Source organism: Lathamus discolor, chromosome 5, assembly GCF_037157495.1.
Source record: "Lathamus discolor isolate bLatDis1 chromosome 5, bLatDis1.hap1, whole genome shotgun sequence".
NCBI classification, from domain to species: domain Eukaryota; kingdom Metazoa; phylum Chordata; class Aves; order Psittaciformes; family Psittacidae; genus Lathamus; species Lathamus discolor.
This window is the reverse complement of record NC_088888.1, coordinates 18,539,690-18,564,830: the sequence shown is the minus strand read 5'-3', so window position 1 is coordinate 18,564,830 and position 25,141 is coordinate 18,539,690. Positions and strand designations below refer to the sequence as shown.

General features: G+C 52.4%; 4 protein-coding genes across 10 annotated transcripts in view; 3 read left to right on the top strand and 1 right to left on the bottom strand.

The window, feature by feature from the left end:
• XPO5 (exportin 5) overlaps positions 1-2,522 on the top strand; it is a 29,406-nt gene extending 26,884 nt beyond the window's left edge. For all 4 annotated transcript variants that reach the window (XM_065679951.1, XM_065679950.1, XM_065679949.1 and 1 more), the window contains 2 exons: positions 101-265; positions 826-2,522. In XM_065679951.1, coding sequence (XP_065536023.1) covers positions 101-265; positions 826-966 — 306 coding nt within the window. In that variant the 3' untranslated portion in view covers positions 967-2,522. The remainder of the gene's footprint in view (positions 1-100; positions 266-825) is intronic.
• Positions 2,523-3,790: 1,268 nt separating this feature from the next.
• POLR1C (RNA polymerase I and III subunit C) lies at positions 3,791-7,160 on the bottom strand. 3 transcript variants are annotated; one of them, XM_065679943.1, is made up of 9 exons: positions 7,011-7,156; positions 6,854-6,925; positions 6,672-6,779; positions 5,994-6,126; positions 5,779-5,898; positions 5,430-5,582; positions 5,107-5,256; positions 4,426-4,542; positions 3,791-4,053 (listed from the first exon to the last, which is right to left on the bottom strand). In XM_065679943.1, the coding sequence occupies exons 1-9, from the start codon at positions 7,077-7,079 to the stop codon at positions 3,968-3,970; spliced, it is 1,008 nt and encodes a 335-aa protein (XP_065536015.1). In that variant the 5' UTR covers positions 7,080-7,156; the 3' UTR covers positions 3,791-3,967. The 3 variants fall into 3 exon arrangements, with proteins under 3 accessions (XP_065536015.1, XP_065536014.1, XP_065536016.1); XM_065679942.1 differs by having other exon boundaries at positions 3,791-4,086; positions 7,011-7,149; XM_065679944.1 differs by lacking the exon at positions 5,430-5,582 and having other exon boundaries at positions 3,791-4,086; positions 7,011-7,160.
• Positions 7,161-7,365: 205 nt separating this feature from the next.
• Positions 7,366-13,059, top strand: YIPF3 (Yip1 domain family member 3). 2 transcript variants are annotated; one of them, XM_065679945.1, is made up of 9 exons: positions 7,366-7,517; positions 7,605-7,805; positions 7,886-7,992; positions 8,555-8,600; positions 8,991-9,083; positions 9,398-9,529; positions 10,025-10,138; positions 10,544-10,667; positions 12,568-13,059. In XM_065679945.1, the coding sequence occupies exons 1-9, from the start codon at positions 7,443-7,445 to the stop codon at positions 12,687-12,689; spliced, it is 1,014 nt and encodes a 337-aa protein (XP_065536017.1). In that variant the 5' UTR covers positions 7,366-7,442; the 3' UTR covers positions 12,690-13,059. The 2 variants fall into 2 exon arrangements, with proteins under 2 accessions (XP_065536017.1, XP_065536018.1); XM_065679946.1 differs by lacking the exon at positions 12,568-13,059 and adding an exon at positions 10,942-11,481.
• A 4,611-nt stretch (positions 13,060-17,670) lies between these two features.
• Positions 17,671-24,157, top strand: LRRC73 (leucine rich repeat containing 73). Its single transcript, XM_065679941.1, has 6 exons — positions 17,671-18,300; positions 18,726-18,886; positions 19,898-20,020; positions 21,240-21,340; positions 21,952-22,135; positions 23,699-24,157. The coding sequence occupies exons 1-6, from the start codon at positions 18,029-18,031 to the stop codon at positions 23,767-23,769; spliced, it is 912 nt and encodes a 303-aa protein (XP_065536013.1). The 5' UTR covers positions 17,671-18,028; the 3' UTR covers positions 23,770-24,157.
• Positions 24,158-25,141: the final 984 nt, after the last annotated feature.

The following is a 25,141-nucleotide window of genomic DNA, read 5'->3' as shown; positions in this document are numbered from 1 at the left end:
CTGCTTGGGGAGGGCAGAGGAGTTATTGTCCCCCCAAAGAGGGCTTGGCTGTTTCTCTAGAACTCTAACAGAACTGTGTTAACCATACTTCTCCCTGCAGCGCCCTCGCTACACTGAGCTGAAGGCAGTGATGGAGCAGATCCCAGACATCCAGAGGGACTCTTTGGAGCAGTTTGATTCAAAGCTTCTCAACCCAACACTGCAGAAGGTGGCAGACAAGCGCCGGAAGGATCATTTCAAGCGCCTCATCACAGGTTGCATTGGGGTAGGTGATATCCTGAAGGAAAATGAGCCTGTTTCATTTCACACCTGTATGCTGCAGAGTGATGGGGTGGCCAGCCTGCCTGTCTGCCTCTCCCCAGCCACCTCACTTCCCAGCTAAGAGGCTGTTGTAGCATGTTCTCAGTGTTTGTTGTGCCTCTCTTTAACTTGGAGGTACAGCAGGGATGGCAGCACAGGCTGAGCAGCCCCTTCAGCAATAACTTCTCACTGAGAGGCAGGGGATACCTTGGAAAAGGGTGCCTGGGGAAACAGGGTGTTAAAATGTTTGAATGAAGCTGCTAGGTGGGTGCTGGGCTCTTTCGAGGATGGTAGTGTTCGAGCCTGGTGGCACTGCATTAGCAGCTGGTGCGCTGGTGGTTACCTCAGTGTCCTGACACTTGGGAAGGACCAGGCCCAAGATGCACCAAAATGCATACATGGAGTCTGGGCCTAGGGACTGCTCAGAATCTGGGGTCTGCCTCTGATCTGCAAGCAGGCTGCCCCTGAGCTGAGTTGGGGAATGAAGGGAGTGATGCCTGATGTCTGCCTGTCTGTCCTCTGCAGAAGCCCCTTGGGGAGCAGTTCCGCAAGGAGGTTCATATCCGGAACCTCCCATCTCTCTTCAAAAAAGTCAAGCCATCACTGGAGCCGGATGTGCTAGAAAATGAGGATGGAGAGAGCCTCACTGCACTCTTTGAGTCCTGAGCCTGGGACGCAGCAACCGTCTCCTCTCCTACCTTATATTTTGTCTCTCCTCATAGTAAGCACATTAGATTCTTCTCGTCATCGCCTCCACAAACATTCATCTGAATAAAGCCCCTTATGGGTCCTGTCCCATTCTCCTCCTTACACTGGGATGGGGCCTGTGGTGGCATATGAACCAGTCTATTAAGCTTTCTCTGCTTCCTTCCCCTCCATTGATGAGCATCTTTAGGCCTCTGCTTCTCTGCAAGGTGGGAGCTGAGCCCATAGACTCCATTAGGTAAAACCTGGTCATCCTGTAGACTTGGGTGATTTTTGCTCCACCTCTTCATCCCTTGGGGTTTAGGATTTATGCAAAGGGCAGAGTAGTGCGCTGTGTGGAAAGGGGTTACCCTTCTCTTCCTCTGGGCGCTAGCAGCGAGGCTTCGTAGGGAGACATCAGACACTCCTGTCATGCCTGTCAGCATTTGTCCCCAGTGGACTGGTGTTCTGATGGATCCGTTTCCCTCCGGGATGCCAAGCCTTGGGCTGAGGGCTGTATGCCAGGAAGCCTAGCAGTGCTCTAGGATCTCCCTTGAGATCAGCCTTTCTAAGGTGCAGGTGCTCTCTGGAAAGAGGCAGAAGTTGTCATACGTATATATACATACATACGTGTATATATATGATCATAGAGCTTGTTCTACCCAGAGCCAAACCGAAAGCTTTTCCTCTGTGCCAGCCTTTCTTGGACATCTCTCTCGGGGGAGCAGGACAGTTTGGTTTTTTTAATTATCTTTCCTTTTTACCATGCCCTGTAGACTAGAACATGGCCAGTGCAGGTACGCAAAACCCGGACCAATATCTGAAGCACCTGCAAACCAAAAGGGATCTCCTTACCCTGTTGCTGTGGAGGTGACAGTAGCCTGTGTTTTTACCGTCTGGTACTTGGAGAATTGTACGGTGGGGCTGGCAGGGTGGGTTTATACTGCAGTTTACAGGGGGGAGTCAGGTCAGAAACTGGGTTTTAGATGAGGTGGGACTCTTACCAAGCCACTCCAGTCTGCAAAGCTGGTGGTTCTTGACATGGCACATGATTCACTCGACCTGTCCTAGTGTTAGCACAGGAGCTGGGAGGGTCTGCCCACAGCTATCTGGCAATTTTGCCAGCCAGGAGACAGAACAAGTTATAAACTGTGGAGGGCAGTTAAGGTGGTGTCTCCACCTGGCCAGACTGGATAGAAGACCTGGGGTTGGGAGGGATGGGAGTACAGAAAGGAAGAGCAGGCCTTGGGAATCCACTCACCTTCCTGCCCTTCCTGTGCCACCAGCACCCTCCACTTTCCTCCTGGCCTCAACCGTTTTTAACCTCTGAGCTAACATGGCTCCTGGCTCTAGCAAAGGCTGGGTGTATTTATTGTGTTGTGATATTTTTAACATTCTGTGACTTCATGCTAGACACAAGGGGGTTTTTTTAAATGGTTTTTAGAACCTTTTTTGTAGGAATGTTCAAATCCGAAGCTGTCTCTGAACTGGTTGTGTTACACCTCTGAATGTCAGTAAAGCTATTCCAGTTTCATACACATGCTGTCATGTTTCATTTTTATCCTTCTATCTATTTTGGCAAGATCTGAGACCTTCTCTGCCCAGACTGCCCTCCTAAGGGTTGTTCAGCACTTCTTATTCCAGCTACCAAAAAGGGAGCACCTTTGCTGGTAGTCAACATACATTATCAGGGAGAGGATGAACCACTCCAGACTACTAACACCTGCCTGGGTGTTTATAGTGTAACTATATTGCAGTAAAACAGGTAGAGAAAAAGTACAATTTGCTACCCTAGTGTTGTGAGAACTGACTTAAGCAACTGGGACACACCAGTACTCCCACCCCTTCTCTGAAGTTCCAGACCCTTCATCTGCTTGTTCAGAGCAACTTTCACAAGCCAAGACCTACCCAGTGCTCGCAAACAATAGTGCTTGCCACTGAGATGAGCGTCTAAGTTCTCCCAGGCTTCCCTGGGTGGAGCCGGGTCTTTGACTGTCACTTGCCCTCCACCATCCAGTTCTGCTTCAAGGTCAGCCCAGCGTACATTCAGTCACGGGAAGGGAGAGCAGAGTTGTCTAACATCCAAAGAGAAATGCTCAAGATGTTTAAGAAGGGGCAATCAGTCCTTACAGAGCATGGTTTTAAACCCCAGCTTTGCACAGAGAAGCCCAGTACTGCATCAGAGAATCACAGGCTGCAAAGGAATGTTAAAGCCCATCTAATCCACACACCTTCCACCCTGCTGTGGGCAGGGAATATCTTTCATGAGGTCTGGTTGCTCAAAGCCCAGTTCACCACTTCCAGGAATGGGGCATCCACAGCTTCCGTGGGCAATCTGTTCTAGCATTTTGCCACCACCCTCCCTGTAAAAAATGTCTTACGTACAATCTCAGTCTACCCTCTTCTAGTTTGAAAATGCTGTTGCTTGTCCTGTCACTACAGGTCCTGGTAAGAAGTCTTCCTCCATGCCCCCTTAATATACTCAAAAGCCACAGTAAGGTCTCCCTGGAGAGTCTCCCCAACTTTCTTCACAAGAGAGGTGGCCCACCCCCTTGATAATACAGCCTTTTATCTACCACATTAACTACCCCAGAGATGGTTTGAGACACCTGCAACAGTCCTGCACTCATACTGATGTGTTATATCTCACTGACCTGCTGAGAAGTCCCTTACTACATTGCCATGTCAGTGCTCTTCACATACTGCATACAATCTAAAAGAAATACTTGCTATTCATCTATCTTTAGACCTGCAGCTGCTTTCTTTTCTGTGTATTAATTGTGAACAGCACAGAAGGAGACAGCTGTAAAGAAAAGCCTTTATTTTAGTGCATCTCCTCACTGAGGCTCATTACTACAGCGAAGTAGTCCTAGGACTCTTAACAAGCCCATCTTGCGCCTCTTGCCATTGCAAGAGGAATCGCCCCTGCAGGCAGGTGGTGGAAGCCCAGAACAACAGTGCAGGGATACGCTTCTCAGCCTGCTCACTCCATAGGTACTGAGTCCAGCTCATTCAGGAAGCGCTGACACTTTCCCATCAGGATCTTGATGGCTTCACTCACCAGCACATCTGGAGGCAAGATACCTGTTGACTCCACTGAAACTGCACAGAGACACAAGTCAGCACAGCCACTAGGCAGCTTCAGTCTATACCTGGCTCCAGCATTTCTGTCCCTCATCTTCCCTTACCCCACACTTCCAACAAGCCACATTGTCACAGACAGAGAAGAGGTTACACTTGCAGGCAGGAAGCACACACACGTTAAAACCCAACGCAACACCAAACTGCAACCTCAGTAGCTACTCAGTGGAATATGAATGTATGAATGCTGATGTTACGGCAGGTGGGGGAAGGCAGAGCCCCAGCTGTACGCGCTGGCAGTCTCTGCTTGCTTGGACAAAACAGCAGGGCTCTCTGTTCTATGGAACACAGAGCACTCACAGATGTAATGATTCCGTACTCTTGCCAGGCGCACAAGGTTTTTCAGACTCTCATGTCGGAAAACTTCTCTGCTGAACGTGTCCAGCCGTGCATTGGCTACTCTTGCCACCTTTTTTCCTACAGGGGAAAAGATGAAACGAGATGGGTGCCTGCAGCAGATGGGCTCCTTGTGGACACAGCAGGCACTTACCCCTCAAACATGCACTCCCCATCAGCAAAGGCAGTGAAGCCACCACTATAAAGAATTAGCACGTCCCCAAAATGAAAACTTCAACCTGACATAACTCGTCTCTTAAACAGTTCCAGCCCAAACCCAAAGCTTGTACGTACCCTACCCCTGGGCAGCACACCCTCAGTCTTTTCCACACTCAGCTGCTGGAAAGAGCAAACTACCCAGGCGTATAAGCAACAGCACTGGGAGCTGCAGACAGCAGCTGCAGAGCTCTGAGGACAGGCACCCAATGCCTTAGTGTTTCAGGGAGATCCCAGTTTGTGGCCCAACACATCTGCATGTGACAACCACTGATCCATAAAACCAGGTTCAGAACAGCACAAATGGTTGCTGATCAGCAAGCGAACGTTACAACGTTGGTTTTGTCTCTACAAGGTTTGACTCTGGTCCGTATTCGATCTGTGCTAAAGCTTGTAAAGAACAAGGCACTCAGAGCAGGAAGAAAGTACCCTTGATATTCTGGATCTCAATGACTCCAGGGGAAAAGCACTTCTGCAACAGCTCAGCTGCCTCATCCTCAATAGGCTGCAGGAGCGTAATGTCAGGAAGCAGTCGATAACTAGCTGTGGCCACAGGAGAAAACTTGGCATGATCTTTACCTGCAAGAAGAGTTAAGCGTCAAAGATGAAGGCAGGCCTCAGCAGAGCACAAGGATGCCAGGGACCAAGTTCATGGGGGAAAGCCGGTTCTCTACCCTTCCACTTCACACAGCTGTGCCCTAGTCCAAGCACTCACACTCATCCTCCCACTTGCCCCAGGACCCAGGACTAACCTATACCCTTGACACAGTGCATAAGCACATCTATTTCCTGGCCAGGTCGCAACAGTGCAATGAGGATGTCATCATGAACAGGTCGGAAGTCAGCATCTGGAAAGAGGTCTGTCTGATTCCCCAAGGGCACCCATGTCATATGTTTACTGTACACTGCAAAGAGAAGCCACAGCATCAGCCAATGCTGTCTCAAAACAGATCACTGACCTGGACTGGAGATGGGCAGAAAGTTTAGCAAAATGAGGGTATCAGGTCTCTCAGCTCACAGGGCTGAGAAAACAGACCAATTCCTGTGTCCCAAGACCAAAAAAGGAAATAAAATAAGCATCTATTTTAAGAGAGATCTCACCTTTGTGGTTGAAATATAATTCATTAGGATCAGATGATTCCTTGGCTGCCTGAGAGTTTCGGCTACATTTTATTTTCAGCTGGAACTGCAGAGTATCAATTTCTGTGCCTTCCTCATCTCCTGGGAAGGGGAGAAAAGCATGAGCCCCTACGGAATCACACTTCTGCTCAGTTTACGTGACCCTCCAATATTTCTGTTTGATCAAAGCCTCTCACCTTGGTTTCTGTATTCGAAGAGTCGTGGGTCTGCTCGTATAGGGATGAGGCCCAAGCGATGAGCCAGAATTTCATCCTGCACAATGGATGTGTTGTTGTACACAAAGACTTTCTCTACAGCCATTGTTGGCACCTCAGGAAGACAGGAGATCAAGTCAATGTGACAGTTGAATTACACACCAAAACAGCACCAAGCCAGAGTGTCCCTTGTCTCCCATAAATAACTGCCCTGCAGACTATTTTCAGTGGCGTTTCTGCCAACCCAGGCTGGCCAGGTTGGATGGGGCTTTGAGCAACCTGGTCTAACAGAAGGTGCCCTGCTTGTGGCATGGGGATGGGCACTGTCCCTTCCAACCCAAACCATTCCGTGGCCATCCTATGACTCCTTAGGTTGGTTTTCTTTAAAGAGATGATCACAAGAGGTGAAGGGCAGATTGATGCACAGACACTGCCAACAGCGTCCTTAGAAGGAACAGGCACTACTGCCCGTGCTGCTAAAGCTCTGGCTCTCTAGGCTCCTGGCACGCGTGCAGAACAAACCTGTGCTTTCCTTCCAGTCCCAGAAGCTGCCCGCAAGGGCTGACATAAGGCAGGGCCTTCCCCGCTCCCCATCACGCAAGCGTTCCCCCCACAGCCCCCAGGCCGGCACCCCCGGGCCGTGCCGCGCCGCAGCGGTACCTCGGCGAGCAGGATGCGGCGGAAGGCGTTGGCGATGGCGGCGTCGATGCCCACCATGTCGAACTCCAGCGCGTCCCCCTCCTCGCGGATCACGTCCACGCGGAACGCCTGCAGGGGCCGGGCGCGGAGGGTCACCGCGGGCACCGCGGCCCCCCCCGCCGCATCGCCACCACGGCACCCACCTGCTCGAAGCGCCGCTGGTCCCACGCGTCGTCGTACCCGGAGTAGTTGCCGGGGAAGTCGGTGGTGTGCACCTGCGAGGAGGCAGACAGGCGGGGCCGTGAGGGGGGGCCGCGAGGGGGGCCGCGGACCCCGCGCCGCCCCGCGCCGGCGGCTCACGTTGCGGACGCCGAACTCGCCCAGCACCACGCGGTCCCGCATCTCCTCGGTGCGCCGCTTGGCCGCCATGGCCGCCGCCGCCAGCGCGGCGCGGGCGGGGCGGGGCTGCCCGCAACGTGACTGGTCTCCGCCCGCCCATGTGTGGCTTCGCCGCTCCAGGGGAGCGCGGGGCTCCCTCACCGGTCGGGCAGCGGTGCCTGTCGCTGTCCCCGCCGCTGTCCCCCCCTCACCTCACCCCCACCTCACCCCTTTGTCGTTCCCCCACCTCTCCGCACCCTTCCCCGCCCTACGCCACACACAAGATGGCGGCACCGCTCACCCTCCCGGCGTGCTGCCTCGCGAGAGAGTGGGCGCCTTTCCGCCGCCAACGTCACATCCGGGTGCTGCGGCGCTGGCAAGCGGCTGCGGCCAGCGCGGCGCGGGCCGGGCACGATGGCGGCGGCGGCGGCGGGCGGCAGCAGGAGTGGCACCGCCGGCGACTGGGGCGGCTTCGAGGACAGCATGCAGGTGGGGCCGGGCTGCGAGTGGCGCGGGTGTTGGGGGCCCCGCAGCGGGGGTGCCGAGCGGGCGGTGACGCTGTCTGCCCCGGCGCAGGGTGGCGGCTCCGCCGTCATCGACATGGAGAACATGGACGACACATCGGGCTCCAGCTTTGAGGACATGGGGGAGATGCACCAGCGCATGAAGGAGGAAGAAGAGGAGGAGGGCGAGGCGGGGGCCGCCGAGGAGGAGGACGGGGAGTTTCTGGGCATGAAGGGGCTGCGAGGCCAACTGGGCCGGCAGGTGGCTGATCAGGTGAGCGCGGCCCCAGGCTGCCCCGGGACGACCCTGCCCGCCCGTCCATCCGCCCGCTGCCAGCTCCCTTTTGTCCGCAGATGTGGCAGGTGGGGAAGAGGCAAGCCACCAGGGCCTTCAGCCTCTACGCCAACATCGACATCCTCCGGCCCTACTTCGATGTGGAGCCCATCCAAGTGCGAGCCAGGTGGGCAAGGCCCGGCCTGGGCTGTCTCCCCCGGGGGGCAGGGAGTGGCTGGCTGCCCACACAAAGACAACAACATGGGGTGGGTTGCCACCCGTGCAGGAAGGCTCAGATGCCTGCGTCCCAATGTCCTTAATGGGGGTCCCGAGGTGGGTTGGCAGCCCTGTCACCTGTCGTTCAGCATTGCTGCTTGGGGAAGAAAAAAGGACTTTGGGTATTTGGGTGCATTATGTGCCTTCTCTTGGGTTTGTGTCACAGCTGTGTCCAAAAAGGCAAAGTTCTGTCAGGCACCATGAAGAAAGGCTTCTTCCTTCTTGCTTGTTAGTCTCTCATCTGCAAGTGTATGCCTAAATGTTTTCACTGAATCCCCTCCAGCAAGATTAGCCCACTGATGGTCAGGTTTTTTCCTTTAGTTACTTTATGTGACCCTTTAGAAGGCGTCTCTGTCCCACAACAGAAGACACTGGTAATGGGTGTTTGGGATCTTTTACTTTTGAAGTATTTTGTAAACCATCCTCTTGTCCTCCCTGCTACTGATGTCATTCCCTGCTTTGCTGTGATGCAGACTGATGGAGTCCATGATTCCTGTGAAGATGATTAATTTCCCACAGGTGAGTTCCCTTGTGCTGAATCAGACTCCAAGTTCAAGTGAACATCCACATACACCTTGTAAAACTGAAGTAGTCCATGCTATTAAGGACCTTAGTTTGTTAGGTGCTCATTTCCCCAAAAATGTTGGTAAACCCTTTCCTGTAGTAGTCCCAAACCTCAGTGTGCCACCTCTAGTGCTCGTACACTTCCAGAGCTCTGGGCTTCACGTATCCCAGAGTCCTTGTCACACAACATATTCTGCCTGGCTCCTGCCAGCCGTGACCGTGCTGTTCCTTCTTGGGCAGATAGGTGATAAGCTTCGAACAAGGCGATTCTCGCATCACCTGTGGTGGGGAGCCTGGTATTCCAGAGCACTAACCAAGCCTTCCCTGATTTGTCTCCTTCCATAGAAGATTGCAGGCGAGCTGTATGGACCCCTCATGTTGGTTTTCACGCTGGTGGCCATCCTTTTGCATGGGATGAAGACCTCGGACACCATCATTGTACATCGAGTCTCAGTGATAAGTTGTGGTTTGACCGGGCTCTGTATTGTTATAATGACACTAGAAATGGAGAGGAAATCTCTTCCATGAATGAATTAGCATCTTGCTGGAAAGCAGATTGATTTCAAGAAGAAACCCCCTGTTGGTTTGGGAATGGGAGGAAGGATGGGGAAGTCTTGATGCTCTGCTGCTGGGATAGCAGGGTGTTTGCAATGTGTCACCCTGAACTTAGGCTCTGGGACAATCTGAGGTGGAATATGAGTGCCAACAGGTCACTTCTTTGAGTTCTTCTCATCCTGATTCTGTCTCCACAGAGGGAAGGCACATTGATGGGCACAGCCATTGGCACCTGCTTTGGTTACTGGTTGGGCGTCTCATCATTCATCTATTTCTTGGCATATCTGTGCAATGCCCAAATCACAATGGTGCAGATGCTGTCACTATTGGTATGTACAGATGGAGCTGCCCCAAGATGTGTGGTATTCTAGCACAAGCTCTACCCAGAGAACAGGAAAAGTCCTTGTAAATTGGTCGTCCCAGGTATAACTGCACTGGGACAATCTGGAATTCCAGGATGCTCTTCTGACTTACCCCATCCTGGGCACAGTGATAGCACAAAGAGGCAGTTCGTTTGTGCAGGTCTTCGGCTTTGCACTTCCTGATTTGAGAGCATGGTGGTACAAAACCCAGGAGATTTCAGTTTCTCTGGAATCAGAGGCTCCTCTTTCTGTTTCCCAAGTTGTTGCAATCTCTGACATCCCTGTGAAATCTGAGAAATCATCTGGGTATGAGGCGCTGTTAAAATTATTGTGCTGGTTGACTCTTTGGCCTTGCATGAGTGGTTTGTGAAGCTTTGCTTTGGTGAAGCATTGCAGGAATAGGCTGCTCACCCTCTTTGCGTGGGACTGATGCTTGTAACATGGATATTTTTGTTTTGTCAGGGCTATGGTCTTTTTGGACACTGCATCACCCTCTTTGTCACCTATAATATCCACTTCCACTCCCTCTTCTATATCTTCTGGTTGGGTGTTGGTGGACTGTCTACACTACGAATGGTAAGGGACAGTTAGCATGGGGTCCTCTTCTGGGGACAGAAAAAGGGAGGGAAGTGTTTGCTTTGTGTTCCTTGGCCCTGGCAATTCATTTCACAGCCAGTTAGGCTGCTATGAAGAGCAGCCTGACACTGATGTATGAAGGTGATGCTGCAACTGCAGGAGGTTTACTCCCTTACAGCTGTGGGGAGTCCTGTCTGAACATCCTGTACTCCTGGTGAGACCAGGCAGGGTTCACCTGCGCAGAACAAAATTAGATTACTCTGAATCTGTTGGTGCAAACTGCAAAAAAGGCTCTGAGCAGTGTTCCACTGGCTGTCACTACCTGGCCCACCCTCCTGCGTGCTCCTGACTGCAGTGCCAGAGAGGCAGCAGCTACCTAGTCTCTGATCTCCACCTCTTTTGTAGGTTGCTGTGCTGGTGTCACGTACCGTGGGGCACACCCAGCGACTCATCCTGTGTGGGACCCTCGCTGCTCTGCACATGCTTTTCCTCCTCTATCTGCACTTTGCTTATCACAAGGTGGTGGAAGGTAAGCAGGGGAGATAAAAAGACATACCTCTGTGGGAAGAGGAGCCGCGTTTTACTCTCTCTGAGAGAAAGCATGGACAGTTTGAATCTGACGTGAGGGCATCTCTGCCAGTTTCCAACTCAGGAATGACCACCACTAGCTTTGTTAGAGGAAGCTGTCAAAGCAGGACAGGAAGTAAATGAGGGGTAGTTTCTGTGCACTGAGTTTTGTCGTGACGCAGGATGCTTATTCTTTCCCCACAAGTGATGTGTAACAGCATTGACTGTTCTTGCAGGCAGACGTCCAGTCCTTTCCTGAATCATGCTGAAGTTGGGTTGCTTTTCTCTGATCTGGAAATGTGCCTGTCCTGGTTCTGGCTGGGATAGAGTTAATTTTCTTCCTAGTAGATGGTACCATGCTGTGTTTTTGCTTTAGTCTGAGAACAACGCTGATAACACACCGATGTTTTTAGTTGTTGCTAAGTAATGCTTACTCCAACCAAGGACTTTTCAGTCTCAAGGACTTTTCAGTCTCATGCTCTGCCAGTGAGGAGGGGCGCAAGAAGCTGGGAGGGAGCAGAGACAGGACGCCTGATCCAAACTGCCCAAAGGGTATTCCATACTACAGCACGTCATGCCCAGTATATAAACCTGAAGGGACCAATCACTGCTGGGGTCGGGCTGGGTATCGGTGGGTGGTGAGCAGTTGTATTGTGCATCACTTGTGTTTATTGTTTATTTTTTCCTTTTTAGTTTTATATTCTCTCCCCTTGTTATTTCCCTTATTGGTATTAGTATTGTATTGTACTTCAGTTATTAAACTGTTCTTATCTCAACCTACGGGTTTTAAATTCCTTTGATTCTCCTGCCCATCCCACCTGGGGAGGGAAAAAGGGGGGTGACACCTTTTTTTTATCACATGTTGTACAACACAGATAGCAGAAGCTGCATTTTCCCCAGTCAGTGCTGTTTACAGGCTATACATGTTCAGGTTCCCTTTCTGTCTCTTGTTGTTTTCTCCTAACAAAGTCTCAATCTCCTTTTAAAAATAAATAAAAAAAAGTCTTCTTCCACCCCAGCACCAGAGAGTTTCGACATCCCTAAATACACAATTCTGCAAGCCTCTTTGTGTGTTTAGGCAGCCAGATTTGTTGATGATATTTCAGAAAAATCTGCATAATTTGGGGTTGTAGCATAGCTTTACAAGTCCTTTTAGAAGTAAATACTGTTCTTTCCTGGATCTGTTCTCACAGCGAAGGTTCTGAGCCCTGATCTGCAACTTTTCAGCAGGTGAAATAGGAGAAAATATACTCCAAGCAATTTTCTGCAAGGCACTCTATGGCTGATTATCAGTCTTGAGAGGGTAATTGACAGGGACTGGAGGACACTTACATCGGTATGTGTGTTTTCTGCCAAGCATGGGCTGTATTTACATTTCAATGATAAAAATTCCACATTGCACCCTAGCTGTAGCTCTTGATGTGAATCTGCAAATGTCCCTCAGGATGAAAGCAAACAATCTGTCTTAAGAGCAGGATCTGTGCTGGGATGGAGTAGGGACAGGATTTTACCTATCTTCCTCAGCAGAGCAGCATCCCTGGCAGTGTCTGCAACTAAGTCAGATGGTAGGAAACTGGATCTGGCACTTAAGAGTGAAAGGATCTATGTTCCTCCTGGGGACACACAGTTTCCCTGCCCCAGGGAGAAGCTCTGATCCATACCCTGTGGTCTCTGGATGAAGGTGTACATTCCTGTTCAGTCTTTGGGGCTAGATGTTTCCTCCCGTTACCTGCAAGTGCTTCGGATGTCCTGGGCCCTGCCACCATCAGCCACTACCTGGCCAGAGAGAAAAACAAGGAGAAATGTGCCATCTGCGTCTGAACTAATTCTTGCTACTCTCCCCTTTTTCCTGTTCCCTGCAGGTATCCTGGACACATTGGAAGGACCCAACATGCCACCCTTTCAGAGAGTTGCCAGAGACATTCCAGTTGTTTCCAATGCTGTATTGAACACAACAGCCAAAGCCATTGCATTGACCCTGTAGTTTCACAGGCTTGGACTTGCTTCCTTCACTACTTTTGGGGCTGCATAGGGCCATAATAACCTGCTGCCTCTTAGGAACAGGACAGAACAGCAGGAAGAAGAGTTGGTTTTGTTTCCTGGGATCTGTCCTTTGGGTTGCAGTTTTGGGCAGCTGAATGGACTGCACCTCGGAGACTGGGAAGAACTATGCTCTTCCCCCAGGCAGGTCTGGGCTGTCTTGAGTAAAGAGTGGTTCTGATGCTTGATGTTTAGCTGGGATTTCCCAGCACAGTTTGTCCCTTGCCCCTCTTTCCGCTTGCTGATGTAACCCCAGGGGTATCTGCCCTGTTCCTGTCCTGAAGAGGGAAGAATTAAATTGATGTTGGTGCTGAGTGATGTTTTATGTTTGAGCATACTTGTGTAATAGAAGAGTGGTGTTGGTTCTCTACACCTTTATCTGTCCTGTCGTAGACTCAAAGCAGGATTCTTTGCAATTTTCTGCTGTCCTACTTTAAATGCTCTTTGATACCTGGTCTGTCTTGGACAACTTTTCCATAGCCCAGAAGAACAGGAACTTTAGTTTCTCTGGAGATTTTCAAGAACAGCATGATGTTTAACCACATGCTGTTCCTTGTCATGTTCCAGATTGATCCTTTTTTTTTTCCCTTGGTCCAAGCTGCTGTCTCGCCTCACTGTCTTTCTCCCATGGATGTCAGAAATGTATCTGCCCCCATGTTTTCACGGCACCTTGTGTTCTTACCACCATTCTGCCAATGTTGCTCCATGGGACAGCAGTTCTGACTGCAGGGACAGTGTGTGTGTGCATGTTTTTCTGTGGATATTTCTGTTAAGAGGCTAGTTCAGTCCACCCTCACGCAGCTTGTTCTCATGTCTCCCAGCCATGGGGCTTTCACCTCACTGCTCTGCGCAGCATCCTGCTCCCCCAGACACACAGTCTGCTGTGTACTGTCTGGCTTTTCAAGCTGGGTCTAGGCCTTATTCCTGAAAGGGATCCTGAATGCTTTAGAGTCTCTGGCAAGCTTTTCTCTAGCGTTTCCATTAAACTAAGGGAGAAACTGGAGAGTGTGCAATGGTAAGAGAGTTGGGACATTCACCTCCAGCATACTGGTTCAGGAAAACTCCAGTAAGGATGGGGAAGTGAAGCAGCCCAGTGTAGGCTTACTTGCAGTGCAGTAACTCACAGCTGAATAGTTCAGAGGTGGCCTTCCCTCACTGCTTTAACTTGTACTGGTCCAAGAGTGGAAAGCTGTTAGCTGATTATTGGCTTTCACCTCTTCTCTGCCTGTAGCTCTGGATGACTGAGGGAGAGGAGCCAGCCCTTAGAAGTTTTTCCTTATGCTCAGGATGAAGAAAAAAAATAGAAGGTGTTTCTCTTTCTTGTACTTACAAGTTAGCTGTGCACAAGGCAGATGGCACATCAGAACTTCACTCCTTGCTGCCTTGCTTTCATTAGTGGGAGAAGATGCAGCTGTAGTGGCATTTGGACTAGTGCCAGAGTACAATGAAAGAGGAAGACAGGCCAGCTACTGTCCTCAGGCTGGTCATCTGCTTCAGTCAAACAAAAATGTCACTTGAGCATTTGCAGTCACAGACCTACTTTCCACTGTTGCTTATTCCTGAGTTCATAATTTGTTCCCCCTTCCAAGAGCAAGAAGCTCATCTGCTAACAAACACATACATAACAGACATGTTCTCTCACTCATTTCCCCCCTCCCTGGGAAATTTATTTTGTCTGAAGAGCACCACACAGAGCAAGTTATTTGGGGGAACTAATTATCTAGGCCTGTGGTCTCCACATTTTTTTGGACCAACTGAACTACTTCAAGCTTGTAGAATTTTTATTACTTTCAAATTTGACAAAAAGGAAGTGTTAATTTGTAATGCTGATTCTGGTATTTCCCTCTTTATAATTCCATGGGAGGTTGGTTTCTGATTCATATTTCTTGCCCTGGCAGCCTAGAATGGGTCTGTTTCTCTTGGTGCAACTCTCAAAGCACAGGCAGGGGGTGAAGGAAAGCAGAAAGATAATTGTCACCAGAATAAGTCCAGCCAAGAAGAGAAATCATTTTGTGCTGAACTCCTGTCCCTGCTGATCTACAGACACTGTTGGAGAAGAGCTGTGCACCACTCCAGCACCTAGCCACTCACCTACATCAGAGGAGTGAAGCTGGGCCCTGTGTTTTCACTCAAAGCACAGGAGAGAGCAGTGAGCTCTTTGTGCTTCCCCTGTGCAGCCTGTGTGCCATGTCAGCTGGGGACAGATGACGAGGGTGACAACTCTCTCGGAAGCCATGGAGCTTGCTCTGCTCCAGTTCTTCAGGCCTGATTAATTCTCTGTGCATGTGCAGCTGGAAGCTGAACTGTTCTGTGCTGCCAGAAATGCACTACTCGGCTGAGACCTTCAGCATCTCCTTTTGCTGACAGAGATAATGCACTTTTGCAGGGAAATACATGTGTGCTGCAGTTCCAGGGAGGGTGCTGAGCATGCAGCCTTAGTAAAGTCCTCATGGGAGGACTTCAGTGCTTCTCAAGTCCTCTAGTTACCAGGACAAGCCTTACAGCCGTATCATGCCAGACTATCTCTGCTTTTGTTTCCTGCCATGGCTCTTGCAGCAAATCCGAAACAATTTCCCCCCTTCTCCCCTGCAGCAAATCCGAAATAATTCCCCTCCCATCACCTCTCCCTTTTGAGGAAGGTTGCTGAGACTTGTGTAAGCCCCTTTTTATTAAATATGAAAAAAATCATATAAAGGTGTCAGACTAGAAAGAGGAAGATAAAGTGTATATTAAAGCATTCCTGATCTCCTCTCCTCTGCAGTACCTGGGAGTCCAACCCTTCTTTGAGTCCCTCCTTGTTGCGCTAATTGTTGCAACCTCAATGTGTTGGGTTACAAGCAGCCGTATCTTCTCCCATTTGCATTCCTTCCTGCATCTAGTCTCACTGTAGCTGCTCCTCATTCACTGTTTTTCTCTTTTTAAGTGTTAGCACTTAATGACATCAGTCAAGAGAGTCAGCCGTTCCTTGTGCCCCCATTAGGTAAACAATAAACTACCTTCCTCATACCTGCTTCGTAACTGCACATGACAAGGAAGCAATATCTAGTTCTTGACAAAATACCATTGCCAAATTCCCCTCTCCATAGCCCTTAATTAGGTTCAGTGAACCAAGAGCCAAAGCTTTGAACCATTAGCTCCTATGCCACTTTTCATAACATATTTTGAGCATAAAGCAGGGTAGGACCCTTGTCTCCTCAATGTGCTCTTGCTCCTGACAACACGCAGTGAAGATGCCACCACTAGGGCATCCTCATCAATACTTCAAGGGCTCTGCTGTCAGCTGAAGTGGTACACATCCCAGGGGCTCTCCTTCAAGCACCTCTCTAATAATAGCCTGTTCAATGAAGCATGGGTTAATTAGTGCCTGGAGCTAATTACAAGGTGAGACTCAGTGCAGTCTCCCAGTCGACCTGTACAGATCAGCAGCTGGTATTTTCTCGGCCACCCCCTGCCCACCACTGACACCTAGCCTCTGCCCCTCACAGCCCTGGAATACATAGGATCTGGTTCTCACCTGGACCATTCAATGTGACCTTAGAGATCAGTTGCCTGTTTTTCAAAAGCCACCACCTGTAACACAACTGGATGCTCGCAGCTGCTGCTCATATCCCAGCGCAGACGTGTTGCCAGGCCAGTGTTCTGTTTTGATGTGTCTTGCAGGTACAGTATCAGGCCCATGCAGGTATGTAGATAGCTCTAGAGAACAGCAACACTCAAAAAACTCAAAGGGCATGACGACACATTGTAAGTCAGATGCTGCAGCCAGTCTTAAAGCTGACATCCAAGTCCAGCTTCTTATCTGCTGCTCTCCTTGTCTTATCCAGGACCTAACGTGCAGCTCTCAGCAAAGGTGACCTGCTCCTCCACTGAAATGGAGAACCGCTCACGTCCTCCTCCTCTCCTGTTTTTCCTCTCACTTTCCATCCTCTCTTTTCCACCCAGGCCTGCAAACCAAGCAGAGGAGCCTGGGTTTGTCCCAGAATTACCCACCAGACTGGAATTCACTTGAGCGTTGCTGTATGCAGCAGCCAGATTAGTTATGTGCTGGAAGCTGCCTACTTAGGCGGTTTAACCTAATTTCCACATCACTGGCTTCCTTTTTCAGCTCAGTGGAGTTGAAAACGCTGGGGCCCTACTTCCTATTTCTCTCCAAGTACAGGATTACCCGATGGGGGGGGTAGAGGGGACAAATCCCTCTGATCTGTACCTGTAAATGAGCAGGGGGTGGGGCACATCCCTCACACCTCAGGTGGGGCTGAGGGAACAGGCAGTGTGCTGCAGGGATAAGGAAGCCTGTGGCACTTCCCCAACACTCCACCTTTCCCCAGCCGCCTCCAAGCACCAGCTCTGCATGCCCTGGGTGTGAAGAGTGGTTCACACCAACCTCAACACCCACCCGTGGGTCCAAGCTTAGGGTGTAGTGGGTTTAAACATCGCCAAAGCTGGTGGCAGACTTTTGTTCCTTAGACCAAGAACGCCACGGCACAACGTCTTTGTCGCCTTGCCCAGGCGGTAGCAGGGCAAGCAGGAAAAGCCCTTCCCAGGCGCTTCGTCCACTCTCCCTCTCCTCCTGCATGCCCTCAGCACCAGGGATGCAGCCCCAGCCGGCCTCGGCCCCGCTGCCTCCTCAAGGCAGCAGGCAGGAGCCAGTAAGCGCCAGCGCCGCCCTCACCAGCTTCGAGTGGTGCCGGGGCCCAAGATGGTGGCGGGGAAGGCCGGTGTGGGCTGGGGGTCCTCATACGGCCCCCCCTTCCGCGAGGAGGGGGCCTTGCCCGGCGGCGGCAGAGGGGAAGGCGGTGGGCGGTGCCGGCCGGCCCCGGGCGGTAGGAGGGCCCGCAGCGGTGGCAGGCAGGAGGCGGGGCGGTCCGGCCCGGCAGGTGCGGGCGGGGCGGGGCGGGGAGCGGAGCCGCGGGGTCGCTCAGCCCCCGCCCGGCGCTGCTGGAGCGGCGCAGCGCGGCGGTGCGGCGCGGCCCAGCGGGGCTCAGAGCCCGGCGCCGGTGCGGATTAGCCCCCGCCGATGGCTCCCCTGGGTCTCGCCGCCCGGGTGGAGCGGGGCGGCCCCGCGGCCGCCGGTAAGGCTGCGCGGTGACGCCCCCGGGGCCGCGGTGGGCCGGGCCGGGGCTGCCCGGAGGCAGCGGCAGCAGCAGCAGCGGCGGCGGCGGTGGTGGCGGCGTTGGCGACCGCCCCGGCCCGCAGCGCGCAGCGCGGCTCGCCCCCGGCGCCCTACCGCCGCGACGGGGTCGGCGGTTGTCGGCGGCTGGCGGGTCCCCGAGCGGGGGGAAGATGCTGCCGGGGTCCATCCAGATCTCCGGGGAGACGCTGTCGGGGGCTGAGATCCGAGACATCTGCGAGAGCCTGCGAGAGAACTCGGTGCGGCTGCTGTCACTGCGGGGCTGCCAGCTCTCCGAACGGGACTTCGGGCATGTGTGCCGGGGGGTGGCCGAGTCCCGCTCCCTGGCCCAGCTCAACCTCAACCTGGGCATCGTCTCCAACATCAACCGCGTCAAGCAGCTGGCCGAGGCCCTGAAGACGAACCGCTCCGTCCAGTCCCTCTTGTGAGTGCAGCGGGGCGGGTACCTCGCGGGGTGCCCCTGCCCCCCTGCGGGCGGGGAAGGGTCTTTTAGGGGCTCGCAGATCCGGGCTGGTCCCTGAATTTAAGTCTTGTCGGAGGAAAAATGCCCTTGGCGCTGTAACCCCTTGCCCTTCACCCGGCTGGGATGGAGCCACCTCTGCCCCGCCGGCTGGGCACGGTCCTGGCTCTCTCAGCCTGAGCCTCTCCAGCGTGGCTGCCCCTGCCCCGCTGACACCCCCTGCACACCCCAGGGAGGATACCGTAGCTGCTGAGGCTTCCCAGTGATTTTCCCCCACGTGGGGTTAGCATTTATCATCCTCCTCATTCCGTCTGCTTCTCCCTCCCCACCAAGGTTAGTTAGCCCCCGGGACGAAGGCTCCATAGTAATTTTCCCTTTTACCTGCGCAGCCTCCATGGGAGTCCCCTGACAGATGCAGGCTTGGCCCTCCTCAACCCTGCTCTCTCCATCCACCCCTCGCTGGTGGCTCTGGATCTAGGAGACTGCATGCTGGGTGATGAAGGCATCAACCTTATCTGTGGTCTCCTGCCGCCTGACGGGGCCAAGTCCGGTAAGCACCAGGGGCTGTGGGCTGCACGACCACCGGTGGAGCTTTCACACAGAGCAGGTGCACTCCGCAGTAAATCCTCAGCCCTGGAGGAGGCCGGCTCTATCATTTGCCTGGGCTGAGGAACTGAAGCAGAAAAGCCAAGCGACAGAGGAGCAATTCCCTTGGGGAGGCATGGACTTTCTGCTGTTGATCTGCCCTGCTGGCAGTTTGGAGTTCAGGGCCCAACAGGTTGCTTCTTGTTCATGACAGGAGCATTTGAAACTGGAGGAGAGGACAGCTTGGACTTTGAATTTATTATTTTGCATTTGTGTGTTGATAATGACCATAGATAAATATATGGTGTGCCCCCACCTCAGCACCTGCCTGTGTTGTCACTGCCTGTGAATTGTCCCTGCTTGCGGGTGCACTCTCTGAGTATGTAGGTGCATGGTAATAACCTTAGTGCCAAAGCTCGAATCTTTGCAGGGGATGATCTTTGGTGGTCAGAGGCCAGCGGGCTAGTTAAGCTGAGAGCTGGCATGTGCTGAGGTAACACCACCCCTCTCCTGACTCACAAAGTGCTTTCCACCGCTCCTCAGCACTTCCTAGGTGTGTGCTTACAGTGCTACTGATGCTGTTATCTCTGCTGGCTACCCCCGCCCCCAGCTGCAGGCTTCAGAGCCTACTGTCCCTGTTATCTGCTCTCCAACCTGTCACCTCATGCCACCTCCTTCTTGTCAGTCATCTTGCACACACCTTACTTGTTTCCATTCTATTCAGGGTAAGGAGGACTCAGGATGGGAGCAGAGAAACGGGGCGGTCACAGCATGGGCAAATGAAGAGCTGCTGCCGAAAGCAGTGAAATATTTCACTGTTTAGTGAAATACATCGTGATGTTTGTCAGAGTAAACCAAACTCTTTAGCCTCTCAGAGAACAGGAGACATGACATGACCCAAAGCTGTTCTGGTTAGTTCCCCTGAGGCTGCCTCGGTGACCCTAAGGCTCTGGCTTGGCTTCTCTCTCTTCTCCAGGCCTCAAAGAGCTAACTCTGAGCGCCAACCCAGGTGTCACAAGCAAAGGCTGGGGGCGCCTGGCCATTGCAGTGGCTCACAGCTCCCAGCTCCGCGTGCTGAATCTGGACTACAACCCCCTAGGTAAGCTGGAGGGCCAGGGAGGAGGAGCAGGGGGTGCTGCACTCCTGCCTCCCAGCATTTGTGCAGTTTGCACCAGTGGGTGGCTGGACCGAGATCTACAAAGGTGGTGGTAGAGCACCACCAGTGGGATGGGGCAGTTTCTTGCATAGATGCCTTCTGATCCCCAGCAGTGAGTTCACCTTGACAGGTGCCTTCAGTGTAGGGAAAGCCACCCTTCCTGCTCTGCTTGTGAGAGGGGGCCACATGCCCTGCAGGGAGGTGCAGAATGGAAGTTGTGCCTTGCCTGCTCCACTACCTTTGTCATCATATTTGGCCCTCCATGTGTCCCCTGTTCCTGAAGCCCTGGGGCCTGATGCTGGTTTGGCGGATGCAGTATGTCCCTGCACTCCCCCCTTCATCTTCGTGGCAGAGCAGGGAGGAGGAGGAAAGCCTGGCACTCGTTGCCATAGAAACCAACTCTCTTCAGCTCTGATGCAAGGTGGTGAGGAGGAGACCAGGCCGTGCCTCCCTGAGCGCCAGTCTCTCCTCACCCAGTCTGGTCTGGAAACAGGAGCCTCCCTGCAGGCCCTGTCTGTCTGACCAGGTACCTCCTCCTGGGCAGGAAGGGCCCCAGGGTGTTACCTGGCAGCAGCCTGTTGTTTTTTCTTCCCAAGAGAAGGTGTCACAGTTGCATGGTATCTTGGCACTCGCCCGGGCATATCAGGAGAACATGCTGGAGCCTTGTCTCTTTAGCAGCATCAATCTTTAATGCTCCTGGTCCTGCTGCAGCCACCCCCAAAGCCTGTCCCCTTTCCAGGGAGATTGTGCAGAGTCCTCTGTCCAGCTACAACCTCCCCCTAGGGTGAGGTATTCGCCTCCTTATTCTGCATCTGGGATGCCCTACAGGGATTGTTAAAGGCCCTCGCATCCTTGAGTAGGAAGAATATTTGGGAAGATACGGATCCTTGTGGAATAAACCCAATTTCACTGTGTTACTTTGTGTTCCCCTGATAATTGGTGACTGCTCCCATTACTACAAAATGGGGTACCTTTACCTTGTTTCTTTTCTCAATTAACAGCTTACCCCCTCCCCACCCACAGGGTAACTGAGGTTTGGGAATCAAGAGATTTCTAAATAGTTGGAGGATGTTTCCATGACAGCCCGAGGCCCACGAAGGCATGTAGTATTACATGAGAGAAGGCAGGTGCTCCTGACAGCCCCGGTTTGCTTATCCCACAGGTGACCAGGTAGCAGGGATGCTCGCTGTTGCTGTGGCCTCCAGTCGTACCCTCGAAGTTCTGGACTTGGAGGGAACAGGACTTACCAACCAGTCAGCCCAGGTACGAGAGCACACTTACTCTACAGCATCACTGACGTTTCAAGGGCGTAGGTCTTAGCTGTTTATAGAGGCCCCAGGACCTACACCTGCTTCCACTCCCATCCCATCCATGGGCACCCCTTCCCTCCCTGTGCCCAGGGGAGATGTTGCTTTCCCCTGGCCCTTACAGCTACAGGAGACGCTCATGAGGCACAGCTCTGACCTAGGGCTCCTGGACCTCCCCCAAGTCATCAGGGCGAAACACACGACTCTTTGTAGTTTGGAGAAAGTTAAGGGACTGCATTTGTGGTTGAGGATCAGAGCTAAAGCTTTGTGGACAGATACAGGCCAGGGCTTGTTAGCACAGGCTCTCCTCTCAGTGTCCCAGCTCCCAGCAGGGAGAGGGGACTAGGCTATAGAGCCAGGAAATCCAGGCTCAGCTGTTCCCACAGAAAGATGGGAAGTTCTCAGGCTCTCAGAAAGCCTGGTGCAGGGAGGTCATGGCCAAGGGAAGGCTGAGGTAAGAAGAGGAGGGCTGGAGTTTGCAGGGAGACAGAGCATTGAAGCTCTTTCTGCTCAGCCAAGCTGCTGTGTGTGCTGCTTGACAGCCTGTTTATCTCACTCTCCATCTAGACCTTGCTGGATATGGTAGAGAATTACCCCACAGCCCTACGGACACTCATCCTGGCAGAGAACAACATCAGTCCCGAGCTACAGCAGCAGATCTCTGACCTGCTTTCAGAGGGTGAGGAAGAGGAGGAGACGGAGGCTCGCGAAGTCACAACCAGGGAGAAGAACCCCTGGATCTGCCAGAACAGTAAGAGCTCTGGGACCTGGGCTGCGGGCAGGGGCTGACAGGCAGGAACTGGGGTGTCTGGTCTTTTGTGGTAAGACAGGTGAATGGGGTCCAGACAGCCTCCAGGTGCAACCTTCATGTTAAGTAGCATTGGGCTGAGCTGCACTTGAAAAAGCAGCCTCCAAGGACAATGCAGCTGCTACAACGAGTGGCAATGGTGCCTCAGAGGCATTTCCCTGATGCTGCAGGAATGAAACCTTTGTGCAAAGTCTTAAAACTCAAGGGCAGGAGTGTCGAGGATCTCAGGGGCCTTTGCCAGATATCCTAGCCAAAACTCATGTCATTCCTCATGCTTCCTGAACCTCGCTCCAATCCGCACAGCATCACCTATTCCTATCTCTGCATCCTGAACATGTGAAGGGTTAGCCAGGTGTCTGTCTGTTGCTTGTAACATACAAAAAGGCGTATTATGGAGATAGCAGTAGCCTGTTGTGTATTGTTTGTATATATGACACTGTATGTTGTCATGCCTGTGCCCTGATCCTGCTGGTTTTCATTTTGTGTTGGGTTTTTTACCTTCAGTTGTCCTTTTTCTCCTCCCAGTTCTCTTATCAGACTAGCAGGAGACAAACCCAACCACTCCCTCAGCCTCAAAACATCTGATCCTAATTTATTAGCACCATAAAAATCCTTCTGCTAGCAGCTCTGGCCAAGTTTTGGATCCAGTTTCCAGAAATTAATCCCCAAAATATTGATCCCACACAGCAGTTTCCAATGTGTAGGATGGGATCACACAGAAACACAGCCACTAAAGATGTCCCTTGCCTACAGGAAAAAACAGGGTTATTTTCTGTTTATAAAGGCTTCTGGAAGGGAAACTGGTACCCTGCTGAGTTTTACTTGCTATGCGTGCCCATCCTCCTTGCAGCTGATTCACTTGGCGTGGGGAAGAGTTCCTGGCTGGTGCTCTGTGCCATCACAGAGCCAGAGAACTGCCCTCACCTTCCTGAGGCAGGAAGGGAAGGGCTGCACAAACCCTCCATTCATGCAGAGCAGAAGGTCAGGATTTCCAGGCCTCTGCTGCCCTGAAATGGCTGCTGGCCCACTGCCTTCCCTGTTTCTGGGAAGGCAACACCACTGCCCTAGGTGGGTTTGGCTGGCTTGCAGGCTGCCAGCCCTGTCACACCTGGACACTCTCTGGATGAAAAGACACAGGGTGAGTGCAGATTTAAAGGCCTGTGCAGCGCTGGGTAATGCACAGTGGGGTCAGCACAACCGTTGTCACCTGCAAGTGTGTGTGGGGAGGGTTTAGAGCTGATGCTCCTCTCAACAGCCAAGATAAATGCAGATTCCCCACCCTGGGCTCTTACTGCTGTCTCTGCCTTCCCTCCTCCCCAGACATCGATTTTGTTCTGCTGCATGGCCAGAGCAGACCTAGTTACTACTTAATCTCACAGTCCTCTCAGCAGTTTGCTTCCCACCCTGCTGCACTATAATTCCTCATCCTCACCTCTGGATCTGGAATACAGCCCGCACTCTCTGGCAGCCCAAGCAGCTCATGGTTTCCTCCCTCTCTCACCACAGATTCCAGCTCCCAGATGGTCCTGATGACGTCAGGTCTCGGTGACAGCCTCTTAGCAGAAACAGAAATGTAGCTGGGCTACCCTGCCTGCTTCTGCCAAGAAGAGCACTGTGCCCACGGGCAGCGTGCATCCACAGCTCCCTGCCGCCGGCGGGCTGCCCCAGCCGTCTTCTCACACATTTCACGTCCTGTTGATGCCTCTCCTGGTTCTCTGAGTGCCGGAGCCTGGCCCAAGCGAATCTCTACACACGTCTCTGTGTTGTCACACACCACATTGGCCGCTTGTGCTTGTCCAGTTGCTGCCTGTGTAGCTCACGCTGCCCTGCCTCCCCGCTGTGCCCTGCTGTGCCCGCAGGACACAGGCTGTATTTATTCAGATGTGTATAAGAGATGTTCTTTCTATTGCTTGTACTGCTGTCGCAATCAGAGTTTTATAAAGGTCACAGACATGGCACCACTCATGGCAGTGTCCCCTCCATCACTCTGCACCCCCTGCAATGGGGCAGACACTGGTAGGTACCAGGAGCAGGCAGGAGGTGGGCAGGGCCTCAGAGCACCAGCAGCAGCCTGCCTTGCCCGTGGGTTCTCCTGCTCCCTGCGAGGGCAGGGTCCAAGGATGTTCACCTGGCCCCACAGCGAGGTTGGTCATAGCCCGATTTAGTAACCCCCAGGCTTTTCCTCTGTCCAGCAGCAGAAGATAGACCCCCTCTGCATGGAGGTTGGCACCAGGTGGCTGCCTCAGCACTAGCTCTCATTGCTCAGCCAGCTGGCTCTTGCTGGAGCTAGGTAAGGAATATCATGTTTCAAGGCTCAGATTAGGTTGGAAGATTAAACTGTCACAGCAGCTGTTACTCAAAGGAACACAGAATAAAATCATTAATTATGAGGACAAAGAAACAAGAAACTGTCCCTGTGTTCCATACACCCAGGTCAGAAGGGCACAGGCAGCGTAACTCGGGAGATGGAGGAAATTTCATCACACTCCTCTGACCTCTCAGCCAGCAAAATGCTTGAAATGGGGTAGGCAGAATTTTATGAGTAATACTGAGGCTGCCTACAGCACAGTAAGCTTCACTGCAGAGGTTCTTTACTAGTCAAACCTTTACAGCCTTTAAGTAATGTGAAAATTGCCCACAGTGGTTTCAGTGTTTCTAAGTTGCCTGGTCAAATAATCTGCCCTTTTTTTAAGCTGCTGTGAGCTTCTGAGTCAGAAGTGACACAAGTGCTGCTGTGAACAACGGATTCTGGTCTGCAGGCTCAGTCTGATCTTTGAGCTGACAGTCTACATTCAGAACCAAAGTTTGCAGAGGCTGGATAAGATTAAAGAAGAAAACCACAGCTCATCCCCACACATTACTCCTTGCCTGGCATTGCACCTCTTCTCCAACACAGATGAGTTGGTTTGCACAAGCACCTGGAATCAGGCTGTTGCTAAAGTGGGCAGT

Excerpts from the sequence above, each read along its gene's own strand:
- POLR1C (XM_065679942.1), bottom strand. The coding sequence starts at position 7,079 with ATGGCGGCCAAGCGGCGCACCGAGGAGATGCGGGACCGCGTGGTGCTG. Across the intron at positions 6,780-6,853 it reads ACCAGCGGCGCTTCGAGCAG|GCGTTCCGCGTGGACGTGAT; the intron begins GTGGGTGCCGTG and ends CGGCCCCTGCAG. Across the intron at positions 4,543-5,106 it reads TGAGATCCAGAATATCAAGG|GAAAAAAGGTGGCAAGAGTA; the intron begins GTACTTTCTTCC and ends TTTCCCCTGTAG.
- YIPF3 (XM_065679945.1), top strand. The coding sequence starts at position 7,443 with ATGGCGGCGGCGGCGGCGGGCGGCAGCAGGAGTGGCACCGCCGGCGAC. Across the intron at positions 7,993-8,554 it reads CCCATCCAAGTGCGAGCCAG|ACTGATGGAGTCCATGATTC; the intron begins GTGGGCAAGGCC and ends GCTGTGATGCAG. Across the intron at positions 9,084-9,397 it reads AGACCTCGGACACCATCATT|AGGGAAGGCACATTGATGGG; the intron begins GTACATCGAGTC and ends CTGTCTCCACAG.
- LRRC73 (XM_065679941.1), top strand. The coding sequence starts at position 18,029 with ATGCTGCCGGGGTCCATCCAGATCTCCGGGGAGACGCTGTCGGGGGCT. Across the intron at positions 20,021-21,239 it reads TCTGGACTACAACCCCCTAG|GTGACCAGGTAGCAGGGATG; the intron begins GTAAGCTGGAGG and ends CTTATCCCACAG. Across the intron at positions 22,136-23,698 it reads CCCCTGGATCTGCCAGAACA|ATTCCAGCTCCCAGATGGTC; the intron begins GTAAGAGCTCTG and ends CTCTCACCACAG.